The sequence below is a fragment of the Silurus meridionalis genome, chromosome 27, assembly GCF_014805685.1.
Source record: "Silurus meridionalis isolate SWU-2019-XX chromosome 27, ASM1480568v1, whole genome shotgun sequence".
NCBI classification, from domain to species: Eukaryota; Metazoa; Chordata; class Actinopteri; order Siluriformes; family Siluridae; genus Silurus; species Silurus meridionalis.
The window spans coordinates 18,335,981-18,360,980 of NC_060910.1; the positions used below are offsets into that span (position 1 = coordinate 18,335,981).

The 25,000-nt window shown below is 37.3% G+C and overlaps 2 protein-coding genes across 4 annotated transcripts in view; both read left to right on the top strand.

Annotated features, from left to right (window-relative positions):
* LOC124380418 (E3 ubiquitin-protein ligase RNF213-like) overlaps positions 1-15,405 on the top strand; it is a 50,229-nt gene extending 34,824 nt beyond the window's left edge. For all 3 annotated transcript variants that reach the window (XM_046841380.1, XM_046841382.1, XM_046841383.1), the window contains 30 exons: positions 1-142; positions 505-690; positions 798-979; positions 1,861-1,981; positions 2,104-2,201; positions 2,635-2,802; positions 2,892-3,043; positions 3,283-3,370; positions 3,694-3,799; positions 4,226-4,403; positions 4,662-4,858; positions 5,148-5,258; positions 5,394-5,495; positions 5,842-6,030; positions 6,268-6,382; positions 6,673-6,707; positions 6,809-6,903; positions 8,533-8,686; positions 9,966-10,137; positions 10,321-10,412; positions 10,620-10,865; positions 11,161-11,299; positions 11,398-11,472; positions 11,605-11,758; positions 12,119-12,317; positions 12,754-12,825; positions 13,016-13,213; positions 13,887-13,976; positions 14,144-14,310; positions 14,793-15,405. The exon at positions 1-142 is cut by the window's left edge and continues 19 nt beyond it. In XM_046841380.1, the coding sequence (XP_046697336.1) occupies positions 1-142; positions 505-690; positions 798-979; positions 1,861-1,981; positions 2,104-2,201; positions 2,635-2,802; positions 2,892-3,043; positions 3,283-3,370; positions 3,694-3,799; positions 4,226-4,403; positions 4,662-4,858; positions 5,148-5,258; positions 5,394-5,495; positions 5,842-6,030; positions 6,268-6,382; positions 6,673-6,707; positions 6,809-6,903; positions 8,533-8,686; positions 9,966-10,137; positions 10,321-10,412; positions 10,620-10,865; positions 11,161-11,299; positions 11,398-11,472; positions 11,605-11,758; positions 12,119-12,317; positions 12,754-12,825; positions 13,016-13,213; positions 13,887-13,976; positions 14,144-14,310; positions 14,793-14,955 (4,186 nt within the window). In that variant the 3' untranslated portion in view covers positions 14,956-15,405. The remainder of the gene's footprint in view (positions 143-504; positions 691-797; positions 980-1,860; positions 1,982-2,103; positions 2,202-2,634; positions 2,803-2,891; positions 3,044-3,282; positions 3,371-3,693; positions 3,800-4,225; positions 4,404-4,661; positions 4,859-5,147; positions 5,259-5,393; positions 5,496-5,841; positions 6,031-6,267; positions 6,383-6,672; positions 6,708-6,808; positions 6,904-8,532; positions 8,687-9,965; positions 10,138-10,320; positions 10,413-10,619; positions 10,866-11,160; positions 11,300-11,397; positions 11,473-11,604; positions 11,759-12,118; positions 12,318-12,753; positions 12,826-13,015; positions 13,214-13,886; positions 13,977-14,143; positions 14,311-14,792) is intronic.
* A 5,364-nt stretch (positions 15,406-20,769) lies between these two features.
* Positions 20,770-22,391, top strand: tal2 (T-cell acute lymphocytic leukemia 2). The gene is made up of 2 exons (XM_046841438.1): positions 20,770-21,503; positions 22,078-22,391. The coding sequence occupies exon 2, from the start codon at positions 22,079-22,081 to the stop codon at positions 22,388-22,390; it is 312 nt and encodes a 103-aa protein (XP_046697394.1). The 5' UTR covers positions 20,770-21,503; position 22,078; the 3' UTR covers position 22,391.
* Positions 22,392-25,000: the final 2,609 nt, after the last annotated feature.

A 25,000-nucleotide genomic window follows, 5' to 3' on the forward strand; every position in this document is an offset into this window, starting at 1 on the left:
AAAGGAGTATTTGGAGAAATTTGAGGAACTGATTCCTCTTTCCTGGATTAAAAACATCACAAAAGGCCATGAGATGTTTTCCATGTTTTCTGAAGATCTTGTCAACATCTCAATGCCATCCTATCCACATGAGCTAAATAAGGTAAGTGAAATCAAACCTTCTCAATGTTTTTGTGTTTTAGTAGTTAGATTTGCTCCTGCAGTTTATAAATAATCAGGAAAATGACTCGCTGCTACAAATGAAACCATTCGGGGGTGTGGTGGGGTGGGGTGTCTTTGACGTCAGATAATAAATGAACATGGTGGTATTATTGATATAAATCCTACATTTGATTTGATCAGTGTTACTGTCTGTATGTAGTATCCTGCAGTCTCTCTGGGTCTCTGGGGTTAGGGTCAGCCAGCTTCAGCCATAGCAATGAGGACAGATCGACTTTTTTATTCTCCTTTTCAGTATAAAATGTATAAACCTATGGCAAAACGTGTGCATGTTCTGTCCTGCAGTCTTTTTCAGAAGCGCTCACTAGACTCACACCACGTCTCTATTGCAATCTAACGGGAAATGATCCTGACTGTGTTCCTCTGCCCTGGCTGTATGTAGTTAATAAATACATGCATGAGAACCATCAACTTTTCTACAGTTTATTTTCCCAAAACAAGGATGTTCTGACTGCAGGGGAAGCGACCGAGGTTCGAGATTTTATTACCTTTTTTCCATCACTTAAAGATCACGCCATTTCAAAATCACCAACACGTGACATGTTTTCACTAACATACTGATGTATCAATATTTGAAGGCACTCAACCGGGTTCTCACGGGTCTTCAGCCAAAAGAACATGAGCTGAAAGACTTTAACAGCTGCCAGGAGTGGCTAAAGAAAGTGAAGTCCCTGTCTGTGACTGTTGATTTGATCCTTTCAGAGGACTCCCTGGTGACATGTCATGCTGAAAATGCAGAAACGCTAATCACAAAAATCAGGTATCTTTTGCTAAACCAGTCAGTAGTAGAAGACAAACGATAGACTTATAGGTTTTACTTACGGGACTATTTTAATCTCTAATGATAATATGTTATTACATGAAAGATTTCAGAGAATTATATGAGAATTGATGTAGAACAGAGTGAATTAACGCTGTGGAATTGAAAAGACCAGGAGATGGTAGTGTATTGAAGCTCCTCAGCACAGCAGTAATTTAGATTGTAATGGATCACTAATGGCCAAAGGTGGAAAAAGACAGAGACCATTATTTTTTTGCAATTTCAAAACATTTGGGACACTGTGTGAACCGTAAATAACAACAGAATGCAATCGTTTGGAAATCTCATAAACCCGTATTTTATCCTCAATAGAACTTCGGAAAGATCAAATTAAATTTGAATGCTGCGACAGGTTCGTATACGTCTGGGAACAAGCCAGAGTTCTATTGTGAATAAAATATGTTTTTATGACATTTGCCAAACTTTGTATTGTTTTTATTTACATTTACACAGTCTACTTATTTTTTTTTTTTTATTGTGCCCACAGATTTAATCATCTGAAGAGTAAACCTGCATTAAAAACTCTGAATACAAGCATTGTTTCATAAATATTTCATAAACAATGATGACCTATCTATTATTATTTATTAGAAGGACAATCAATATTATCATCAATAAGTACTAAGTTCTATTCAGTGCTTATTAGTTATTATAATAGTATGATGTAATAAAGTCATGGCAGGACAGCTTTGAAGTTTGACCTTTTTTAGGCTTTAAGTTCTTTTGAAAAGTAAAACATGGAAATAGCAAGTTGCAAAATAACTAAAGATACAGACGTTTACAGAAAACAAAAGTTCACTGAAACTTGTATTATATTGCAGACATCTCTGGAAAAGTACTTGGATCATTTACCTTCTGATGGACCACCTCTTACAAAATGAGCAGGAAATGGAGAAAAAGCTGCTCACATTTCTCATCAGAAATCTGATTTTTGCATGGAAGGTATGACGGATTGTTTTCAGATCCTGTTTAAAGCTATTAAATCATTATTTATTATGAATTAAATTCCTGTTTAATCTGAAATATGTTCTGTTAGAATAACGCGTTCTCCTTAATCTGTACAGAAACTAAACTCAGAAGAAGGGAGTGAGATGGAGAGTGTGATTGAACATGTTATTGGGACTCTGACTAAATGCAACATGAAAGTTTGTAATGTGTTCAAGTGAGTCAAATGACAACAACAAAAATGTTCCTGAATGAAAAATGTTGCACAAAAATGTATATTAACTGCAAATCAAAATCATTTATTGGAAGGGTTTATTGATGGGAAATGTTTTTTGGAGAAAAAAAGAAAGAAAAAAAATCCCAGTGCCGTGGCAGAGTAAAGCAGGTTATGGGAAATTAATTTAATAAAACTTATTATTATTCTCATGTTCTCATGTATTCATTTATTAAATCTCACACAGTATTGTGATGATATGCTTTTGTTTCTGCTACTAAAACTAAATCTGTGTATTTATCACCAGTGTTAAAAACATGCTCCGCTAAATCCTCTACTCTTTACCATTGCCCGGGGTGTGTGTGTGTGTGTGTGTGTGTGTGTGTGTAATAAAGTACTGCTCTGTAATCTATTTTTGTTTTTTCTGTATCATCAGAGTCGTGTGTAGCTACTGTGATGAAGACTTCACGGAGAACAACACAGCTGAGGTTGAATGTGGACACATGTTTCACATATCTTGTTTAAAGGAGCACAACGACGAACAGTGTAGAACATGCAAAAAGCCGATCAGTCGAGATTATAAACCTTGTGGAGTCATTGCCAAGTAGGAGCACCTGATGGCTAAAGAGTTTTTATTATCAATTTCAAGTGTACATGAGTTCATGTGTCTTTTTGTGTGTTTTTTTTTTCCAGAGAAACTTTTCTCAAAGTGAACAGGTTCAGAAGAAAGTGCAATTCATTCTTTGTGGAGTTCATGTGGAAGTTTATCAGCAGCAAAGAGCAGCTGACTGACAACGTACTAAACAAACTCTTGGACTATGTAAACTGTAAACCATATACAGAAGGTAATGTAGCCTGTGGGTAATCAGTATAGTTTTTTTTATTCAATAACAAACACATTACAATAAAAATAATTGCAGGAAAAAAATATTTATAATTGAATTATTAAAAACCTTTCATAACGTTGTAGTCGTGAAACGAGTCTAGAGATTTATGCTAGAAATGTTTGGTGTTGCACATCAGAGTAAAATGAACATTCTTGGCATCTTCAAATAAATGAATATATTATCAAATATTTTTACAGGTACAAGTGAGAAGTCCACATTACAGCGGTACATGAAACCGAACCCTGCTGTCCAGTCTCTCATAATTAAGATCCTACTGAAATGCGGGTATTGTGTCTGTTCTACCTTTAAATAATTCCGTTTTGAAAGTGACATACTGGATCTAATCCTTATGACTGCTCATTTCTAATAAATTGCACTACACCAGTGTGAACATTGACACTGTAATAAATAAACGCTGTGTGTGAGTAATCTGATAACAATTATTACTTTCATTTATTGTGGAATGACTAAAAAAAATTAGGTTACATTAAATATGAATGTAAGTAAAAGTTGCTCAATTGTAAAACTGTGCTACTTATATTGCCAAACTCGAGTATTTGGTTCAAAATGCCTTTCAGATTAAGAACTGTTGTTTGTTTTCTGGACAGAATGAAGGAAACGGCACCTCAGCTTCAGAGGTTTGTTGAAGAGGCTGTGAAATCAAAAGAGAGGAACACGGATGAAATCTACTTCATGGTGGTGCGCAGCATTGAGGTCTGTTTTCAGCATTGTGTTTCTTGAGTTACTTGCAACCATTTCAATAATAAACTTTATTCCTCTAGGAAGTTTCACATATATGATTCTAGTTAGGGAGCATGTGGAAAGGTCAAGAACACCAGTAGTGTAAAAGGCAAATAATAACAATGTACATGAAACTTTGGCACATTCTCATTGACGTAAGCAGCGATTGTCGAGTGTTTTGGTGTATTTTCCCCATTACATACTCGTGCCAGGTGATGAGCAGGAGTACGCCACAGTCAGTAGGCACTATCGCTGCATGCTGAGTAACATTGTGTCCTTCTGGATTCTTATTTCACACAAACCTATTTGTCCATTACAGCCAGAACCATACATGCAATCATACGTGTTCTTATGGGCTGGGAGATGTTTTTTATACTGTACTTCTAAATTGTCCTGCAGGACCACATCCACTTTTCCAGTCAAGGCTGTCTCATCAACAAGGCAATCGAATGTCTCGGTACCCGGGGTTTCAACGAGTCTAACCGGAACATGATTTCTGAGGATCTACACACCATCGCAAAATTGCGGTTCGCCATCACGGTTGCCTCTGATGCCATCAGGAGTGTACTGTCTAAAGGTTTTTAAGAAGTTTGACTTTTACAATACAAACACTATAGATTTTATCTTTCATTTTAAGCCTTTCATCATGCTGAGCTCAAGGCATGCCATCACTTAGACTGGGCCCAGTGACCTCCTCCTTCATATTATCCTGCATCTTCATTCTTCTTATAGTCGTTCTGATCATTGATTTTTTTGCAGACTTTTTTTGGTGTGACTGGAAAATGCCTGAAGTTATTATAATAAGATAAATGCTGTGTAATGGTTTATTCTTTAGAAGTCACTGTTGATGCTGAAGAGTGCAGACATCTCCTGCGAAACCTGCAGGAGTTTTTGTCAAACACAGACAGTCCATGGCCAAAGATATTTTTGCTACGCAACGTCTGTGAGACGTATGGATTCAGCCTTGTCCAGCAGCTTGGACAGACTGAAGGGTTTCAGTGGATTATACCAAGTGAGGTGTTGAACGAACAGGTACAAATCTGCTCATTTCTCATCTAATGTAGAATAGGGAATAAATGAGTTCATTAATGTGATGCTATTTAATGAATAATTGAATATAATATACAACATACATTTGTGTCGACTTTTTGGGCATCTATCTATCTATCTATCTATCTATCTATCTATCTATCTATCTATCTATCTATCTATCTATCTTTATTTATATATACTGTATATATATATATTATAAATTCTCTTCTCAATGTATAAACATTTATCAGTTGAAAGTTGTAATTGTAAAGTAATGTGCTTTGTGCAGGACATATCTACACAATCAGTGGATCATTTCCAGATGTACAAGGAAATGTACAACAAAATTACTGTTGACTCTTTCAAAGCTCTAGAAGATCCTTCACATGAGATTGCAGAGGTACTGTACATGGAGATATATATATATAAAATATTTTTTACTTCCTATAGAGCATTTCTTCACACCTGAATAAAACGTGTGACTGTACTGTATATACCCACACCTGTTTATTTACTGTTGTGTTTACTGTAACAGGAGTTTGCTGAAAGCACTCAGTGTTTCAGGGTGTGTATGGCACTAGCTGCAGTAAGACAGGCCACACACAACACAACCTCAGCCAACAATGCAGGCTCTCTGGTGAGATTTGTAATGTAACTGTGCATGAGTATTGATCATTAAATACTTAATAGTAATACCCAGGTGGTCATGTTATGATTAAACTATTCAGATTTATGTCATTTTAATGGGCAACACATTATTGTTTAATAAATAGAATTGTATTTGATCAGACTCAGTAAATTCACTGAGTAACACATTTATTATTTATTATTATTATGCTAAGGAAAAGGCAGGTTAGTAGTACGTCCTTGCTGCATAGTTTAAGTGCTTATAAAGTATAAGCACTTAAATGAGGTCCCCTGTTCCCTAATAAAGGGCTTGTGTACAGTCCATATCTCATACGCAACTCTATAACTCATTTTAGCTCTCCAAGATGAGGATAAAGTCAAACACAGACACCAGCTGGGAACAACTTGTTCAAATCTGCGAGTCAGAGTTTGAGGATTGCGGTGTGTCTCAGATTGTTTTACACACTGCACTAGCAGCACATGTTTCTACAGCACCGGAGATCAAACTACTGAACGCTCTGTGCTTCAGTCCAGGAAAATGCAAGGTTGGGATTGCACGTTGCATCAATGGATATGTTTTCAATTCATTCTTAGATTCATAAAAAGTCTCAAGATGTTGTAAATGATAACAGAGTTCTGTGAAAGTTCAATTCAATTAATTTTTATTTGTATAGCGCTTTTAACAATGAACATTGTCTCAAAGCAGCTTTACACAGATAATGTGGTGATTAAAAGTGAATATGTTCTTTATAAGTAGAAAAACACACACTTTTCTGATGCAGGATTTCTACATTCCAACCATGCCGAACTCAGTAAATGAAATACAGGACTGGGTTAAAAACTGGAATCAGGATGCAGTGAATTCAAATGGTCCAGTAGACAATGTAAAATTATGGGGTGAGGTTTGATTTCTTATGTCATCTAAAAAAACTTTATTAACAATATAATAGTGTACAGTGTCTGAGTTACTATTTTCTCCTACTCACTCTCTGTATGATCACTATGAGGGGTGTCTAGTTTTGTTCTTGTCCGTTCCTGTAAAGAAGATTTTAGACATTAAGCATGCGTCTTGCCTCCTGTTCTTGTTTGTTGTTTTGTAATGATCAGTATATCATGATGTAGACAGGAGTGGATTGGTGATCAGTATCATTATTTGCTGCTGATTTTTGTTAACACTTTCTGTTCAGCGTGTAAGTGTGGGGAACCTGTTTTAATTGGCAATGTGAGTATAAGCTCCATTTTTCAAATAATGCTTTTGTGTTGAATTATATGCAGTTTATACTGTAACAACAGCATAAAATATTATGTTTGTGTTGAACCTAGTGTGGGAGACCATGGATAAAATCAAAGTGTGCTAGCTGTGGCAGTGAAGTGGGTGGTGAGCAACACCGTGCTGTGACAGGTTTTAACGAGTTTAAGTAAGTGAGTTTTTAAATGTGTAAATATCAAGACCTGTGTGTATGTGTGTGTGTGTGTGTGTGTGTGTGTGTGTGTGTGTGTGTGTGTGTGTGTGTGTGTGTAGTTACCAAAGCTTAACAACATAACCAATGTGGAGCAGAATAAAATCTGGGCTGTGACATAACTTTGATTGGGCTTGATTGGGTCTATTAATATTTATTAAGAGATATGCTAATGTCTATATTTATCATACCTTCTGCACATTTTGTCTATAATATATTTTTAATAATACCTTTATTTGTCTGAAATGTGTGTGTGTATTAACCCTTTTATGCTTTAAAGTGTCATGCATAACCCCAATTACAAAAAAGTTGAGACACTGTGTAAAATGTAAATAAAAATAAGAAGGCAACGATTGGCCCATATTTTATTCACAATATAACATAGAAAACATATCCAGAGTTTAAACTGAGGAAATGTACCTTTTTCAGGAAAAAATAAGACTTTTTATTTTGAGGGCTGCAACAAGTCTCGAAAAGTTGAGGCAGGGCAAAACGTTCGAAACTTAAATGTTACTAAGAAGGAAGAAGTGGAACAACATTTTGTAACTAATTAGGGTAACAACAGGTCAGTGAGATGATTGGTATAAATAGTGTTTAGATTTAGTCTTAGAGAGAATCAATATTGGATGATTGTGATCTTCAGACGCTCAGGTGGCACTGCATTTAAAACAGATGTGATTCTGTAATGGAAATCACTGCATGGGCTCTTTAACACCTCACAGAAATCACTGTCTGTGAACACAGTTCACCATGTCATCCACAAATGCAGGCTAAAGCTCTTGAAGTAGGCATAAAAAGGGATTGTCCTCTCTCGGCCAAAGCTCGTTTAATTTAGCCTGTCAGACCAATTAAAATGTGAAATATTTTTTGAAAACTCTGGACACCACGTCCTCTGGAGTAAAGAGGGGAGGGACCATCTGGCTTGTTATCAGCGCTCATTTCAAAAGCCGCATCTCTGATAGTATGGGATTGCATTAGTGCCTGTTGAATGGGTAGCTTGCACATCTGGAAATACACCGTCAATGCTGTCAGGTACAGTATATACATGTTTAAAACAACATGTTTCCATCCAGATTACATCTTTTTCAGGGAAGTTACAGCGAGAAAATGCTAACTGCATCTGGTACAACAGAATGACTTTTCAACAATTCTCAACATTTGGTGCATCATGAATTCAAAAAATACAAAAAAGAAGACCCAGGACTGTTAGGCAGCTAGAATCTTGAATCAGACACACATGGGACAACTTTCTTCTCTCAAAACGCCAGCAACTGGTCTCCTCAGTTCTCAGATTATACAGATTGTTGTTAAAAGAAGAGCAGATGCTACACTTTCCTCAGTTTTTTCTCAGTTTAAAAATGCGATATGTTTTCTATGTTCTATTGGAAATTAAATATGGCTTTATGAAATACACATTTTACACAGTGTCCCAACTTATTTGGAACTGGGATTGTGAAATCTTGACACAAACAGTAAATGTTTTTGCTGTACACAGTTATGTTTATTACTAAGCATATGAAGTAAAACAAGCTGTATTTTATGAGACAATGCTTTTAGTGATTTTGGTGATTTTGTTCTTGATATAAGTAATGCACAGGGCAGAGGAAGAGGTCACAACCTTGGTGATCCTAACAGTCGGAAGGAACAGGATAGTGAGAGAAGTCTTTATGGTGCCAAACTTCAAATAGTGCGTGCTTTAATACATTCCTCCATGATCTGGGGTACAACTGAACACCCTGAGGTATGTAACGTGTGTGTGTGTGTGTGTGTGTGTGTGTGTGTGTGTGTGTGTGTGTGTGTGCAGCTATTTTAAGTGATGCTGCAATACTGCACTATATGTGCATAAAGCTGATTTGATCATAACACCAATAATGAGCACATTGTGACATCAAAGGTCATTATAACTGTTAATAAATAATGAAGGTGCCTTCAGATAATTCTGTTTAATTCAGCGTTATTAGTACACTGCTTTTAACAGTACACACTCTACAGATATACATTTACAGAAACAGATATACATTTTAAATGTATAAATTAGTCCCTATAAGTTTATCTCTTATGAGTGGGCCGGAGTGGACAGTGGTGAGGGTAAAACTTCCTGAGACTTCATGATGATGAAACCGTGAGAGAAACCAGACTCAAAAATGGACCCATCCTCATCCTCACCAAATGTCCGTTCATGTTTAGTCTCACTGATGGAGACTCGAATGTACATCTGTTCATGGTTATTGCAACTGTATTGCAGCAGACTGTTTATAATAATTACAGCTAAAAAACATCTTCATGCTTCTTGAGATTAACCCTCTACAATAATTGAATGGATCTTTATGCTGTTCAAGTGGAACCATCCTCAGCTACAGTGAGTTACTTCCTTTTAAAAGAACTGCATTCAGAAGTAGGGCATCAGGACAGAAAAAATCAAAGGGATGGTGCATGTGTAGTTCAACAGAGAGAGAGACGTGGAATATTTGTTAGGTTTTTTGTGTAATAGTTCAGGACATTGTAGAGTATGATAAGAGTGCAGGTTGGAACTCCAACAAGAATAGCTATGACATCAGATCTCAAAGGTAATGCATACACAGGGAATCTCTGAACATATAGCTTCCACCCCCACTCCACTGTCAGCATTCAAACATCTAGAGCTACTGTAAACGTAAACTATAAACGATAAGTTTATTAGAATTACCAGCCTCAGAAACCACAGATTTACATAACACATCTTCATAAAGATTTACATAAAGACATCCATTCAGGCCTTCATGGTTGATACTATATATGTATAGTGCTTTCAGAAAATATTCAGACCCCCTTCACATGTTGCAGCCTGTTACTACAATCGTTCAATTAGATTTGTTTTCTCATTAATCTACACTCAGTACCCCATCATGACAAAACTATTAAAAAATGTCTGCAAAAACAAAAAACCCTGAAATATCACATACAGAAGTATTCAGATGGTTTGTAATGTAATTACAGGCAGAAGTATATGATGTAAATGTTCGTGTTTGTGTGTTGTTCAGGATGTTCAGAATCTCATCGAGATGCCACAAGGAGCACATGATGTCAGGAAGCACCTCCTTCACCACCTTCAGAAGGACTTGGAAATGCTTGGCAAAACTTTAGGAAAGAGTCAGCAAGATGCTGAGATGACTGTCCACTTGTTTCTAAAGTACATCTTGGAAAGTTCCTCTGGTAAAATGTCCTAATTTAACTGTTTCACTGCTTTTCATTATTTGTTAATGAAAATTGTTGAATCAGTTCCAGTTATGAGAAACTCACATGTAACACAGTAACAACAAACTTATATGTCCCAGAGTCTGAATAATGCAGTAACTGAATGGACAGAAAAGGAAACTCTTTGCTGTTCTCTTGCAGAGTCAAACCCTCAGCTTCAGTTAACAGACAGTGAGGATAAAAGGACTGAGTGGGAGAACGCCGTTCAGCAAAGGCTTCAGGCTTTTTTTCAGGTAGAATTTCACTGAAATTACATTCAATTGAAATGAAGTTTACATTCACAATATAAAAAAAGAATAAATGTTCATTTATGTATGTGTTTGTTTATACATGTATTCATATGTTTACATGTTTAACTTTATTTGGTGTTTATATAAACAATATGATTACAACATAATATTCATTTAATGTTAATCTTTGGATATTGTTTGTTTTTATAGAATTATGAGGCTCAGTTAGAGGATGCACAGCGTTATATTCTGAAAATGAGTGGCATGGACACTTTGGCACAAATCATCTACAGTAAAACACCAGCAGTGGAGAACCTGCCCACCTCTGGAGTTTTCAACATTCTGCTGATGTGGAACTTTGAGCAAAGGATGACCATACAACGCTTTAGTCACTTAATTGAACAGAAAGATGAAGAAATGAGAAGTGTTCCTGTTCTCTCACAACTCCTAAAAAAGGTGTGTTTTATGTTTATAAAATAGCATGTTTAACCACTCTGCTTGTCTAGGGAAAGTCGCTTTCAGTTAGTGAAAGCCAAACGGTGTCACACCAAATACTGATTTCAGTTGGATTTCTCTTCTGTTACTTTACATTCCATTCTGCTAATTGATCAAAATAATCTTGAAACATTTGTATTTTTAAAACATTCTCACTTTTACACTTTTATATTTTCACAAGTACTGTTTATATTATATAAATCAAACATTATATACAGACTTATTTATACATTGTCTATTTGTTATTTACTTACAGCATGCTGACATTCGACACATCCAATATCTCCCTCAAGTGCTAAGCCTTCAGCAGAAGCTGATGTGTTATTTTGAGAACCTGGATCCACAATGCTTCAATAATGTGCCCATGAATGCATTCAGGAAGGACCATGTAGCAGGTGGGATGCATAGAACAGAACAAAATACATGCATAGAATGGTTATTTGTTTACTTTCATTCATTCACTATCAATAATTGATGAATGATTCTCTTTTAGATTATGAGCAGCAGGCCTTTACTGAAAGTGCTGAAATTATGAAGATGCTATGGAAATATCTGAAGGCAATTAGCTGTAAGGTTTTATAAAATTTACACCATTATTAGGGTAAAAATAAGAAAGTGTTTACTAGAGTGAACAGAGATTTAGCAGTGGGCTGGAATAATGACTTGAAGTGGTCTTAAAAACTTGTGACATCTTGTTTAGACATTCATGTACCAGAAGAGCTGAAGCAAAAAGACGAAAATGACTTAACAATTGTGGACCTTCTGCCAATGGAACGCTCTGTTGCTCGGATTATAACAAAGTACCTCGTACAGATGCAGAACAACTTGATAGAAATCACCAACCCTACAGACAGGTACACCGAAACAACTGCAGTTTAACTGGGACTGAGTGTATCCATTAGAAACATAGAACTTCTGAACAGAAACTGTCCTGCTGAAGAAGAACCTTTTGTACTTAATCAGTCTCAAAATCTGAATTATTATAATAATGAATGATTATAATAGTGATGTGATCCGAATCAGATAAAATCGCAATTCATTATGGCTAAGAACTGTTTATATGTAAACAATATTCCAGCTGTTCTTTTTCAAAAATAAGATGTTATAGGGTAAAAATTTCTATTCAGAAGTTGAAATGAATTCTAATGCCCAATTGTAACATCATTGTAATTTTTTTATGGTTAATATTATTCTTTTTTTTACTTTTATTTAAGGAAAATCTCTGCTAATGAGCTCAAGCCTTCCCATGTCATCACTTGTGTTCCTGATCAAGACTTTCTCACCATTGCCATTTCAAACATCGACCATGTGGTGCAGGAGGATGGGAAACATATCACCAACTATCACTTTAAAACTGTGGAGAGGCAGATAATAGATCGATACTTCACAGAGAAACCCATGATCCAAGACGATGTAAGGCTACTTTCAGACTTCAGCAAATAAGATGTTTTTTTTTAAATGTGATTTAACCACCATAAAATTGCCATCATTAAACAATGACATCACAATGATATACTTCAAAACAGCACAAAGACACATCATTGTGTTCTGCACATACACTGTGAACGGTAGGAAGGTGTTGATTATTTCTCTCTGACAGCAGCTCTGACAGTAGTCCAGGTTTTTATTAATACACTCATTCAGGTACGTCATTTTCACCAGGACGTGTAGCTTTCCCACTCCAAAGAGAAAAAAGAGAAGTGCTGATTGTTATGGAGGAATGTTTAAAGCTCTGGTATACTCTGGACACTATTGGTTCTTTTATATTCAGTCCAAAACGCGTGCAAAATTGCATGTTCTAAATAAAGCATGTTTTATTTGATCAAATCTTCTTTGTCTCCTTCTACAGACGCTTCCATTATTTAAATATGACTCAGGAACAACGATGCGTGCGTTCTTCAGGAAAGTGCAGGACAAGCTGGTATGAACTGATCATCACTGTTTCACAATGTTTCATGTTTTTATTGTAATCAGCAGAGAGCCCAGTGACCGCTATTTCATCTTAGAGGTGTTTAAATGCTGTATAGAAATAATAATCTGACTGCTAAAAATCATTATAATTAAACAATGAATTTGTTTTGTTTGAAACACACACACACACACACACACAGGAACCTTTGAACACCAATGACAGGAACTGCATCATGAACGAGTTCCGGTTTTTGAATGAGATCTCCGCAGCACTTTCCACTCTACGGATTGTGATTGGATTTCTGAAGCTCTCATTTCCTGCACCAGAGCAGAAGCTCATAACGTACCTAATGAAAGACCTAAAACTGGATGACCGAGTGCAGACACTGAACCTACAGGTGCATCCTTTTTTCTATGCTACATCTTTCCTTCTTTATTGTTCACACCTGCATCACCTTCAATATTACTTTGCTTTGAGTCGTGAAGAAAATTGATTGGTTAAGAAATCAAACACCACAGTGTCAGGACTGGGGCTCAAACCAGGGTTGGTGACATGAGAGACAATGTCCAAGTGCAGAGATGGACGCAATGAAAAGTTAGTTTTTTAACGATGTACCAAATAAAACACGAAAAGAGAAGAGTCGCCTATGACTGAAAACAAACACAAAGAATGAACACACAACATCAAAAACAAGAAACTGAGACGCAGGTGGACTTTTAATACCAGGGAAGTGCAAACTCGGGTGGAGACAAATATCAATACAGACAAAGGGGACAAATAAAAAAGGGTGGATGGGGATATCTAGTGGACAACTGCAGTATAACAGCCAAAGTCTTCACCCATAGTGCTCAAATGGAAACTTACATACAATATAATTCAAAGGTTTTTTAAGGAGCAAAATAAAAACAAACATATTTGTAAGGTTTTTTTATAGTGCTTTAAATGACATTATCACAAATCATCATTAGTAAACAGTCCAGCAAGCAACTAGTCTGGTTCAAAGTCTAGGGAGCTCTATTACACGAAATATGAGTAACAAATACGCTTATAGTAATTTTTTTTGTTTCAAGGTGCTGAAATCCAGCCAGGTAAAGCACATTCAGTCACTGTGGGAAGCGCTATCACTGAGACAGTCATCTCTGTTAATTGAGATGAATCAGGTACAGTTAACCTGCAGCATTCTGTCATTCTACATTCTAGTAGTTTAATGTGTGAAAGATGATTATAAAACATATTACTAAATCATTAAGCATTATGATTATACATTACTGTAACCTCAGTTTTCAGGACTTGACATGTAACTACTTTTTACATTTTTTTCTTCAAGAATCCCTTTATCATGATCGAGGATCAGGATTTCCATGAGATGTTCACCGATCAGATAAATGAAATTAAGACAATTCTAACAAACATCACTAACTTGGATGTTCTCATCACCGAGCTTCACTATGTCATCTTGAATATCGCTCTCAGAGATGTCCGTCCAGACTGGAAGTGGGTTTTAATTTACATTCATTATTCATTTTACACAACACAACTTAACTTTTGCTGAACAGAAAGTGTGGAATGCTGCATGAACCTCATTAAACACTAACTCTTAGCCAGGAAATAAAATAGAAATAGTATAACTGGTAGATGTTATACTGTGAGTACCTTTTAAATGCACCCTCAAAATATCTGTTTAGATATTTCTTTGGGTCATTGGTTCAGTATTGAACAGAATCTCAACAAAAATGAAAATGTATATATTATTTATGTAAAACAGTTATAGCAGCTAACCCTGTCTGTACAAAACACATAAATGTAATAATGGATGTTGATTTTCCACTTTATTAGGCTCTGGATAGGTTCATAATCGTTCAGGCTGCCAGAGATTATAAACCAATTTATTGATTTTTTGCTGAGGAAGAGATATGAATCAGTAAGTGTAATTTTATTATTAATTTTACCATTCTTTATTTCTATTGTGTGCACAGAATTATAGAAGCATTTGAAGCCTTCCTGGACATTCAGGAGATCAACGAGAATGCCATTGACTGTCTTCAGGATCTTGAGCAGATGGAGATGAGACACAGCATCTCATTGTGGAAACTCGCAGTGCAGATCAAGAAAGGGTTAAAAAACACAGCATCTCTGTGATGTGAACATCTAATAATATTCCATATATATTACTTGAGTATTAGTATATGAATAATATATTAGTAATAATACATGGTGTAATTAACTCTCTTTAATTGATCAGAATGTATTATCTTTTCCTGAATGTGGAATTGGCCGGCACATTCATATGATGTGTCAAAGGGTTTAAACTGCAACAGAACCTAATCAGCATGGCATTCTAAACATTCTAAAAATGTTATAATGATGGTAATTGATGTGAAGAAAACTAGGGTTAGGGGTAAATGTTCTTTTCTTTAAGCTACTGAACTTGAGATTATTGAGAAAATGTAGTCCATTGGGTTATTCATGATACTTTCAAATTCTTGCTGTATTCTTTTTGGGGTACTGTCCTTGCTAATAGGCTAATTTGTGTTCTGATTGTTTCCTTGATTAAGCTCCATTTCTACGTAAATAAAAATTATAAGCATCCATTTCCACCAAGAGCTTCATTTATTTCAGTAAATTGTTTAGATGTGCATCTGCTATTTTAGTTTATATTCCAAAGCATTGAATTTTACTGACTTTTGTTAAAAACTGTGTGTGTGTGTGTGTGTGTGTGTGTGTGTGTGTGTGTGTGTGTGTGTGTGTGTGTGCACGTGTGTGTGTGGGGGGGGTCTATCTGAATGTAGGAAAGGTAGCAGTTGATTTGCAGAAGTCCTTATCTGCACCAGGCAGGGAGAGAGAGGAAGAGGATAGAAAAATCAGTGTTTATCAGAGAGAACAGCAGTCTCACTCCAGGCCCTCAGAGCAATGAACCAGGACAAAAGTACTCCCATGGGACATTATACTCCCTCTTCTTCTTTCTTACACTCTTTTTCATTGTCTCTGACTGTCTCTTTTTTCACTTCTGTCTCATTTTCTATCCTTAATCTTATGCTTCCTCCCAGATCGTGCGTTTGACTTAAAAATAAATACTACAATATAGTATCTTAAATATTTCTCAAAATTACCTCACATACCAGTTTGTATCTTATCAGTATTTTCTCTTATTATTATACAATCTCTCTCTCTCTCTTTCTCTCTCTCTCTCTCTCTCTCTCTCTCTCAGCTCCTATGCAGGTTCTATAAATGATCCCCCTCTGTCCACTGAATGTGTGTTTACTTTCCCTGCTCACTGTATCTGCTGAACAAAAGAGTTGAACATGGGAAGGAGGGAAGTGTGGAAATAAACACAGCTCTAACAGTACAGTAAAGACCATGCCTTTATCTCTCTCTCTCTCTCTCTCTCTCTCTCTCTGTGAGAAACTGACATGCTGTTCAAATCTTTCCTTTCATTTCATCTTTCATTCTCTGTTCACAAACCCACAGACTGACCCACAGCTTGCAGGCTTTCCCACATTACAGTCTCAGAGTTACACATAACAGTGTTTATTTCCATTAGTAATTACTGCAGTTAGTAAAAGGCTCAATATTTAAATGATACATTAATCAGCAAACCCGCTTTCAAAAATACACACATTATGAACATAGTATGGATCTTTTTTTCCTGTACATAAACGATTTACATTTTAAATGAGCATTTTCAATGAAATATTTTCTCTCAGTGAGAGATCTTTACCTCAGCGAGAGATCTTTACCTCAGCGGAAGGATCTTTACCTCAGCGAAAGGATCTTTACCTCAGCGAGAGGTCTTTTCCTCAGCGAGAGGTCTTTACCTCAGCAAGAGATCTTTACCTCAGCGAGAGGTTTTTACCTCAGCCAGAGATCTTTACCTCAGTAAGAGGTTTTTACCTCAGCGAGAGCTCTTTACCTCAGATGTTTTTACCTCAGGGAGAGGTCTTTACCTCAGCGAGAGATCTTTACCTCAGCGAGAGATATTTATCTCAGTGAAAGATCTTTACCTCAGAAGTTTTTAACTCAGTGAGAGGTTTTTCCCTCAGCGAGAGATCTTTACCTCAGCGAGATACTCTACGGATACCAAGGCTCCTGAGGGTAGACAAGAGAGTCTTTGGTTGACTGTGTTTCATCATGGTACAAGAATTACCTCAGTGCTGCAGGTGTTGGACTTGTGGTTCTTGTACAGCTGAGTCATTTCTTGTATGGTGGTGGTTGTAGCTTGGTAGTTAAGGCTTTGGTCTCTGGGTCAAAAGGTCACAAGTTCCAATCCCAACAGTAGCAATCTGCCACTGTGCACTCGTGCCAGGCCCATAGCCCTTGTTTGTTTGGTTGTAGGTTACACTGGAAAAGAGCCTCTGCCCAATGCCTTAAATGGACATCTAATTGCGGTCTAAATGCTACCGTCGTGAAAGGAGAAAAAAGAAAAAGCACCTCTCACCTCTAGTTTCATATTGAACAGTAAAATAAGTTTTTTAAAACAGAACAATAAAAGGTCATTAAAATTAGTTGCTGGTCAATCATGGTATATCAGTGGTGCAGGTGTTGGAGATGTGATTCTTGTACCTAAGTCACTTCTCATAGACGTCCGGTTACTGAGAGAATGTACAGGAAGGAGAAGTTTTGACCCTCTACCATCATGATCTAAGAGAAAACAGTGGTCTCCTAACTATAGAAAAGCCAAAAGTCCAATAAGCAAAGGCTTGGTTGCCTCTCCTGTGTTGGTGTGATGGTCAGTGAAGTGGTGGCTGCTGTCTGACTCACCCGGTTCAATTCCTACCCCTTAGCTTTCCTTTAAATTGTTTAAAAAGTTTTATAAAAGAACCAAAAGGTCCTAAAATCAGGCTCTTGCAGGAGATCCTGTGGCTCAATTGGAAGAGCTTTGCCTCTGGGTTGAGAGGTTGCCAGTTCAAACCCCGGCCAGGACTCAAAGTTAAGAGTGTCTAAGGTTACAGTTACAGTGGCAGTAGTGCAGAAGGAGTCAGAAATGGCTGCGTGGAAGGTTGGATGTGGATGGTATCAGAGGGCATATCCTGAAACGGGGGGGCAATATATGGGCATCAGCCCCCCCCAGCACCTGAGAAGCTGAAAACAGGGGGTTATGAAGCAAAAACATCCAAAAAAGTTTCAACATAGGCTCCAAAAAATAATAATAATTTTACTTTTGCCCCTTCTTTCCTCCTAAATGCAAAACTCTTTTGTCATTTTGAGGCTGTAACCCAGCAGGTCTTCACAGCCTTTATTCAGTCACCCACTCCATTACTCACCACACACTAACTTCCACACAACTTACCCAGTATGGGGACAAGCCAGATTTGAACCAGCAACCTCTGAGCTCAGAGGTAAGGCTTTTACCACAAAGCCATCAAGTCCCACAACTCACCTTCTTTTTTTGGGGGGTTTATCCTTCGTTTCATGCTTCAAAGCAAGCAATTCAGACCAGAAAGAAACATAGAAGGCAGGATTCGAACCCTGAACCCCACCAACAGCAAAATACCAGTCTTACCCCCCTGAACCATCTGGAAGGACAGGCTACAATGATTGTTTAGAGCAGGTCTATCTTTTCTTTCAAACCATCAACACAAGAATACAATGCTAAAGACAGACATAGGAAGCAAATCCATATTATGACTAGCAGGGACAATGCAGGATTTGAACCCTGATTCACACCATTAGAGAGGCACCAGCATTAACCCACTGAACCATCAGGAAAGACAAGCTGGGAAGCTTGTTTAGAGCAGGTCTATCTTTCTTTTTAACCCATCAAAACAAGAATATGAAGATGTAGGAATCAGGAATGTAACCTACCTCATGACTAGCAGACAGAAAGCCAGGTTTGAACCCTGACCACCAACATTAGCAAAGTACCAGCCTTATCCCACTAAGCCATCAGGAAAAAACAGGATGGGAAGCTTGATTAGAGCAGGTCTATCTTTCTTTTCAAACCATCAATACAAGAATTTAACGCTAAAGAAAGATGTAGGAAGCGAATACAGATGTAAGTAGCAGAAGTTGAACCCACATTGTAAATAGCAGGTATAAAGCAGGATTCGAACCAAGACCCCACCACCGGCAAGACACCAACGTTAACCCATTGAACCATCGGTGAGGACAAGCTCGGAAGCTTGTTTAGAGCAGGTCTATCTTTCTTTTCAACCCATTAAAAACAAAAATATATCGCTAAAGAAAGATGTAGGAAGTGAATCCTGATCGTGACTGGCAGGCAGAAAGCAGGATTCGAACCCTGAACCCCACCAATATGAAAACACTTGATTTAATCCACTGAACCATCAGGGAAGACAGGCCCAGAGGTTTGTTTAGAGCAGGTCTATCTACCTTTAAACCATCAACACAAGACTATAAAGCTAAAGAAAGATTTAGGAAGCAGGAACATAACCGACATCGCAACTAGCAGGGAGAAAGCAGGATTCAAACCCTGATCCTCACCGTCAAGTCAAGTCAAGTTCTACACAGTACACAGTAGAAACCAGACAACGTTCCTCCGGAACCCTGGTGCTACACTAAACAGCAACAAGCTACATAAAGTGCATCGAGTGCAACCTAGTGCAAACAGTGCAGACAAAAAACAATACAGACAGACAGTGCAGACAGAAGACAAGACACAAAACCTGAGATAGCACCAACTAGTAAACCTACTGTTTACTCTGAATATACAGTACTGTATGAGGAGAAGTGTAAAGACTAGACCCGGGACTGAATATAAACACACACAGTGTAGTGCAAACAACAGCAGCAGTCAAGCTGTTCTATCTATGATGTGAGGTCCAGTTAACAGCTAAAACAGGTAGTAATAACTACTTTTTACTGAAGTACATGTCAGAGACAAGACTTCTTTACTTTCACTTGAGTAAAAAAGTATAATCAGTACTTCAGCTTTTACCCGAGTATTTTAAAACATGAGGATCTGTACTTCTACTTAAGTAAAGGATGTGTGTACTTTTGCCACCTCTGTCGTATGGTTGGATTGATGGCGTGTGGACTATGGCGGGATGAAAACGTTTGGATGGAGCTTCATTTTGTTTATATGTAGTGAGTGAGCAGTATGTGAAGGTGGACGGTTGGAGTGAAGAACGATGTGCGATGTGCTGTTTAAACTTTATTGGAGCTCTGAATGGGAGCTGCAGGTGCTGTGTGTGTGTGTGTGTGTGTGTGTGTGTGTGTGTGTGTGTGTGTGTGTATACACTCCGCTTGCCCTCCGTAATCTCATTATGCAAATCCATGAAAATCCGAGAGACTTTTCACAAAAAACACTCCAGCGCTTAGTGGAAAAAACACACATACACACACACACACACACACACACACACAATGTATTCAGCTAGACAGACGCTTCAGATCTGAGAGGAGAGAGAGAGAGAGAGAGACAGAGAGAGAAACATCCAGCAGAAATTATCATTAACAACATTCTTATACTGACTCCATTTTATTACAAAAAAAGTCTAATTATATATAGAATATAGTAAATCTGTACTTTATAGTATTGTTAAACGTGATGTGTTGCATGAGAGGGATTTTAGGTGATTTTTCTACCACCAGGTTTGTGTGTATTTTTGTATAAAGTGTGTAATTCATGTGTCTCCCTGCAGTCACACTAAATGAGATTAGCACACAGCTGATAAACCCCGAGTGTAACCCTGTCAGAAGAAATCAACCAATCACAAACTGTTCTGGTGATGATGATGATGATGATGATGATGATGTCACTATTCTCATTCAGTGTTTTACTGACAGAATGATTAGCATGATGCAGTACACATACACATGCACATACACACAAATAATGTATTTTATATATGAAATGATTATTCCTGAATGTAGGTTTATATCAGATTCTATTGATTCACATGCTGATGACTGACATTTCACATTTATTTAAATGTTTAGGATTTAATGGCGCTAACAGTAAAGTAATACTGTTTTTAATGTATTTAGCACTGTTTCAGAACATCTGCAGCAGCTGCACAACACATAAAGGATGTTTGTTCTAAATGAATAGACAAAGTCTCGACCCTGTGCTCAGGCAGGAACTAATAATAATAATCATTGTAGTTTCACAGGCAGAATCTCCAGGACCTCAAATTTCACAAACACACTCTAGAAGCTTTACTGTAATCACCACAATCAAATCTAATGGGATTAGACCGTATTAATAAAAGTCATTCACAAAAGATAAAACCTTCATCTCTAATTATTCATTTGTTTCAATTTAAGCATAATTATTTGAGTTCATTTAAATATTCTACAGAACAAAAAATTTTACTTTGTACTTTGGGTTAAAACCTTCAGATACTCTTTATATATTGTGTTAATACTGGCAGCTGTAAATAAGTGTGTGTGTGTGTGTGTGTGTGTGTGTGTGCGTGTGTGTGTGTGTCAGGACAAATACAATACAGCTGTAAAATTCATAAGCCTTCGCTGGTACTTCCGTCCTCCCCCTCCGTTCCTCCCTCTGTGGCTATTCTTTCTTTTCTCTGAGAGCATGTCTGTGTCAGAGCTCAGAGTCTCTGTAAGGCTCACAGTGAGAAGATCCACTGACCGGAGACTGTCTGAACATCACAGTGTGAGGGACACACTGACCGGTGTCTTTCAGCAGCTCACAGTGAGAGGACACAGTGTCCCCCTGACTACCACGAACCCTTCAGCACCGTCGTTTTTCAGAGACACACTCCCAGGTAAGCTTCATCAATTTAACATGCATCTCTTATTTTCTCTCTGGGGTGGTTTTACTTCACTATTTGTATTATTTGTGTAAAAAGCAGTTATATCAGTAATATACTCAGTAGAAGTCATGATTTCAGAATAACCTGAAGTCGATTATCTCTTTAATTTCATTTTTGTGGTAAAGTTTCATCTTGTCGTATAATTTTACATAAAAATCTGAAACTAATGCTGGAATTTTACAGGCAAAATAAATAATGTTGGTTTGATTTTTTAATTTTTTAAAGAAATCCAGAATCATTTGTACATAGAGATCATCAGAATCTCTCTTAGTTATAATATTACAAGCACAGTTTGAGATCCTGGTGTAATATTCAAGCAGATCCTGTTACGGTAAATTCTAGCTGCTTTTCTAACATTGCTGAGCAGAATCTGGAGTCCTGTATATAGTTTTATGGATCAACCCTGTAGCCATTTTTTTGTTTGTTTGTTTTTTTACAAACCCTTTTGATGTAATGATGCAGAAAAACCAAAGAGAAATGCTAATCTCTCTCTCTCTCTCTCTCTCTCTCTCTTTCTCTCTCTCAGCATGACTCGTAAGGTGCTCAGTAACACTCGTGAGCGCTGGCGTCAGCAGAGCGTTAACACGGCGTTTGCTGAACTCAGGAAGCTCATCCCGACTCATCCTCCTGAGAAAAAGCTGAGCAAGAACGAGATCCTGAGACTGGCCATGCGCTACATCACATTCCTGCTCACGCTGCTGGAGAACCAGAGAGACGGAGAAACAGAACATTCGTCCTCCACGCTCATCACACTCATCACGGGGAACATGAGGAACCTGAGCTCACAGTCTGAAACACACTCACCTGGATCCAGCAGTGATGGGGCAGAGAGCTGGTAGAACCTTCACCACCGTCTGGAGAATTTACACGACCTGCTGCAGCTACACCAACTGTGTGACAAATCTGCACCGAGTGCACACGATCCAGCTTTCATACTCACTTCACACGGGATCTAGAACGTGTTCTGTACTTTAGACAAACTCCACTGCTCTAGAACCTCTGCAGGAGCTGCACGAGTCATCTAGGAGCTTCACTCCAATATAATGTTAATGTGTTATTCTCACACACACACACACACACACACACACACACACACACACACACACACTTCACAGTGAGTTCAGTAAATTATGACAGATTTTAAAGACTTGCTGAAGGCTGAATTGAACGTTCTGGCGATGTTGTGAAAACGTTGTGATGATGATGTTACAGCAGTGTTATGGGACCTTGTAGAAAAATTTAAAATCTCATGAAACCCTCCTGAGACTTGAATCTACACCAGGTTTAAATCAGTCCATGATCTTGTCCTCGTGCAGCATTTATAGTTTATTCTCATTATGGCATTTCCTCTAATAAAAATGTCCTGTTTTTTTTCTTAAAGCTAAAATATTTATTTGTATTTATTCCTGTTTTATATTCAAGGCCGTGATCGGCGAGTCCTGTCTTGACGACTCTGTAAATGAACTTTTTAATTATTTGTTAATTTATTGAACAGAAATGATTCAACACGCTCTTTTTAATTATTAATTTATTTATTTATTTATTTTAGTAACAAAAACGTAGCCAAAGATTGTGAATATTTCTGCTCGTGTCTCCGTTTGTACGCTTCTGTTATCAGTGGAATGTATTATTTATGTGATCAATGAACAATGAAACACTTTTTCTTATTAAACTGTGAAAAAACATGCAGAATGTGTCACCGAGTTTATTACACACACACACACACACACACACACACACAAGTGCGTGCGTTCATCTCACGCTGCACAAAACCTGCAATAACACGTGGAGAACAACAGGAACACAAAGAAGTGTGTGTTGAGGCGCATGTGCAAAATACTATAAATGTTAAATCAACACCAGAGACACACAAACACACAATTACTACTATATTTACAGCAGCTTGTTAGAGATTATATACCTGATAATACAAGGCAAAACCCTCAGTGTGTGTGTGTGTGTGTGTGTGTGTGTGTGTGTGTGTGTGTGTGTGTGTGTGTGTTTAGCAGTGTTTATTGGCTCTGATGGTCATTTAAGAGGTGTGTGACCATAGTGATGACCCCCGTGATGGTCACTGGAGAGTCGGGTCACAATGGCGATGGCTTTCATGTTGTCATTTAGGAGATGTGTGACCATGGCGATGAGCTGTGTGACGGCCGGAGGGTCCTGAGAGAGAAAACACAGCTTAACTTCTCACCTGAAGGTCAGAGGTCACACTCAAGTCAAAACTGACCAATTAAGTGCTCTGTGTGTGTGTGTGTGTGTGTGTGTGTGTGTGTGTGTGTGTGTGTGTGTGTTGCGTAATAGCAGTGGTTGTGATTTGTAAATAAAAGATCTGATGTCTTGTTCCTCAGGCAGCTTTGAGCTTCACACCACATCCTGCAGTAGAAGTCCAGGTTCCTCAGGAAGCTGCTGAGATGTGAAGGTAACTGAGGCCTTTAAAAGCCGTAACACATTTGATTGCTGTGTGAATTCTGTATGTGATATTTGACAAATTGAAGATGTTTATTATTGCAGAATGTGAGAAATAATATAAATAATAATATAAATAAATAATGTAGTTATAATTTTATGGGATATAAACAAAGTTTAGGTCATATTGAGATGATCATTAATAATAAGTTAAAACTTCTTTTCAGATATGATTATTTTATTAGAGCTTCGGTTTAACGTTTGAGCTTTTATCACTTTATATGATCAGATTTATTTATATTTCATTTTATTAAACATCATTTCTTATATTACTAATTATTAGGTGAATAGTTTAGTGAGGAAATGTTTTTCTTGTAGTTGATTATATTTCACCATATATATATTTTTATTTGTATTATTTATTATATTCATTTATTTTATCGGAAATTACTATACACTGGAATATTATAATTACAGTTTAAATAATAATAATAATAATAATAATAATAATAATAATACAAGTAAGGTGTTTTTATAAATATATATATATATATATATATATATATATATATATATATATATATATATATATATAAAATCAGGAATAATGTTGAAACATCATGCTTACAGCTGATCCAATGTGTAAAAACACACACACACACACACACACACACACACACACACACACACACACACACACGACCTGCTGATCCTAAAACCAGACACAGCGTCTGTGTGAGTGTCTAAAGCCATGTGTACACAGCAGAGTTAAACGCTCAGACTCTCTGTGTGTGTGTGTGTGTGTGTGTGTGTGTGTGTGTGTGTGTGTGTGTGTGTACGTGCTCTCCTCACATGAGTTTTAATGTGGTGATGATGATAAAGAGCTCTGAGCATTTTTTCTTATCTCTCTCACACACTCACACTAAATCTGATATCACACCACACCAGAACCCTCTTCACACACGCACACACACACACACACACACACACACAAACCCCCCCTCTCTCCCATGCATTATTTCTCTAACACTTCCCTT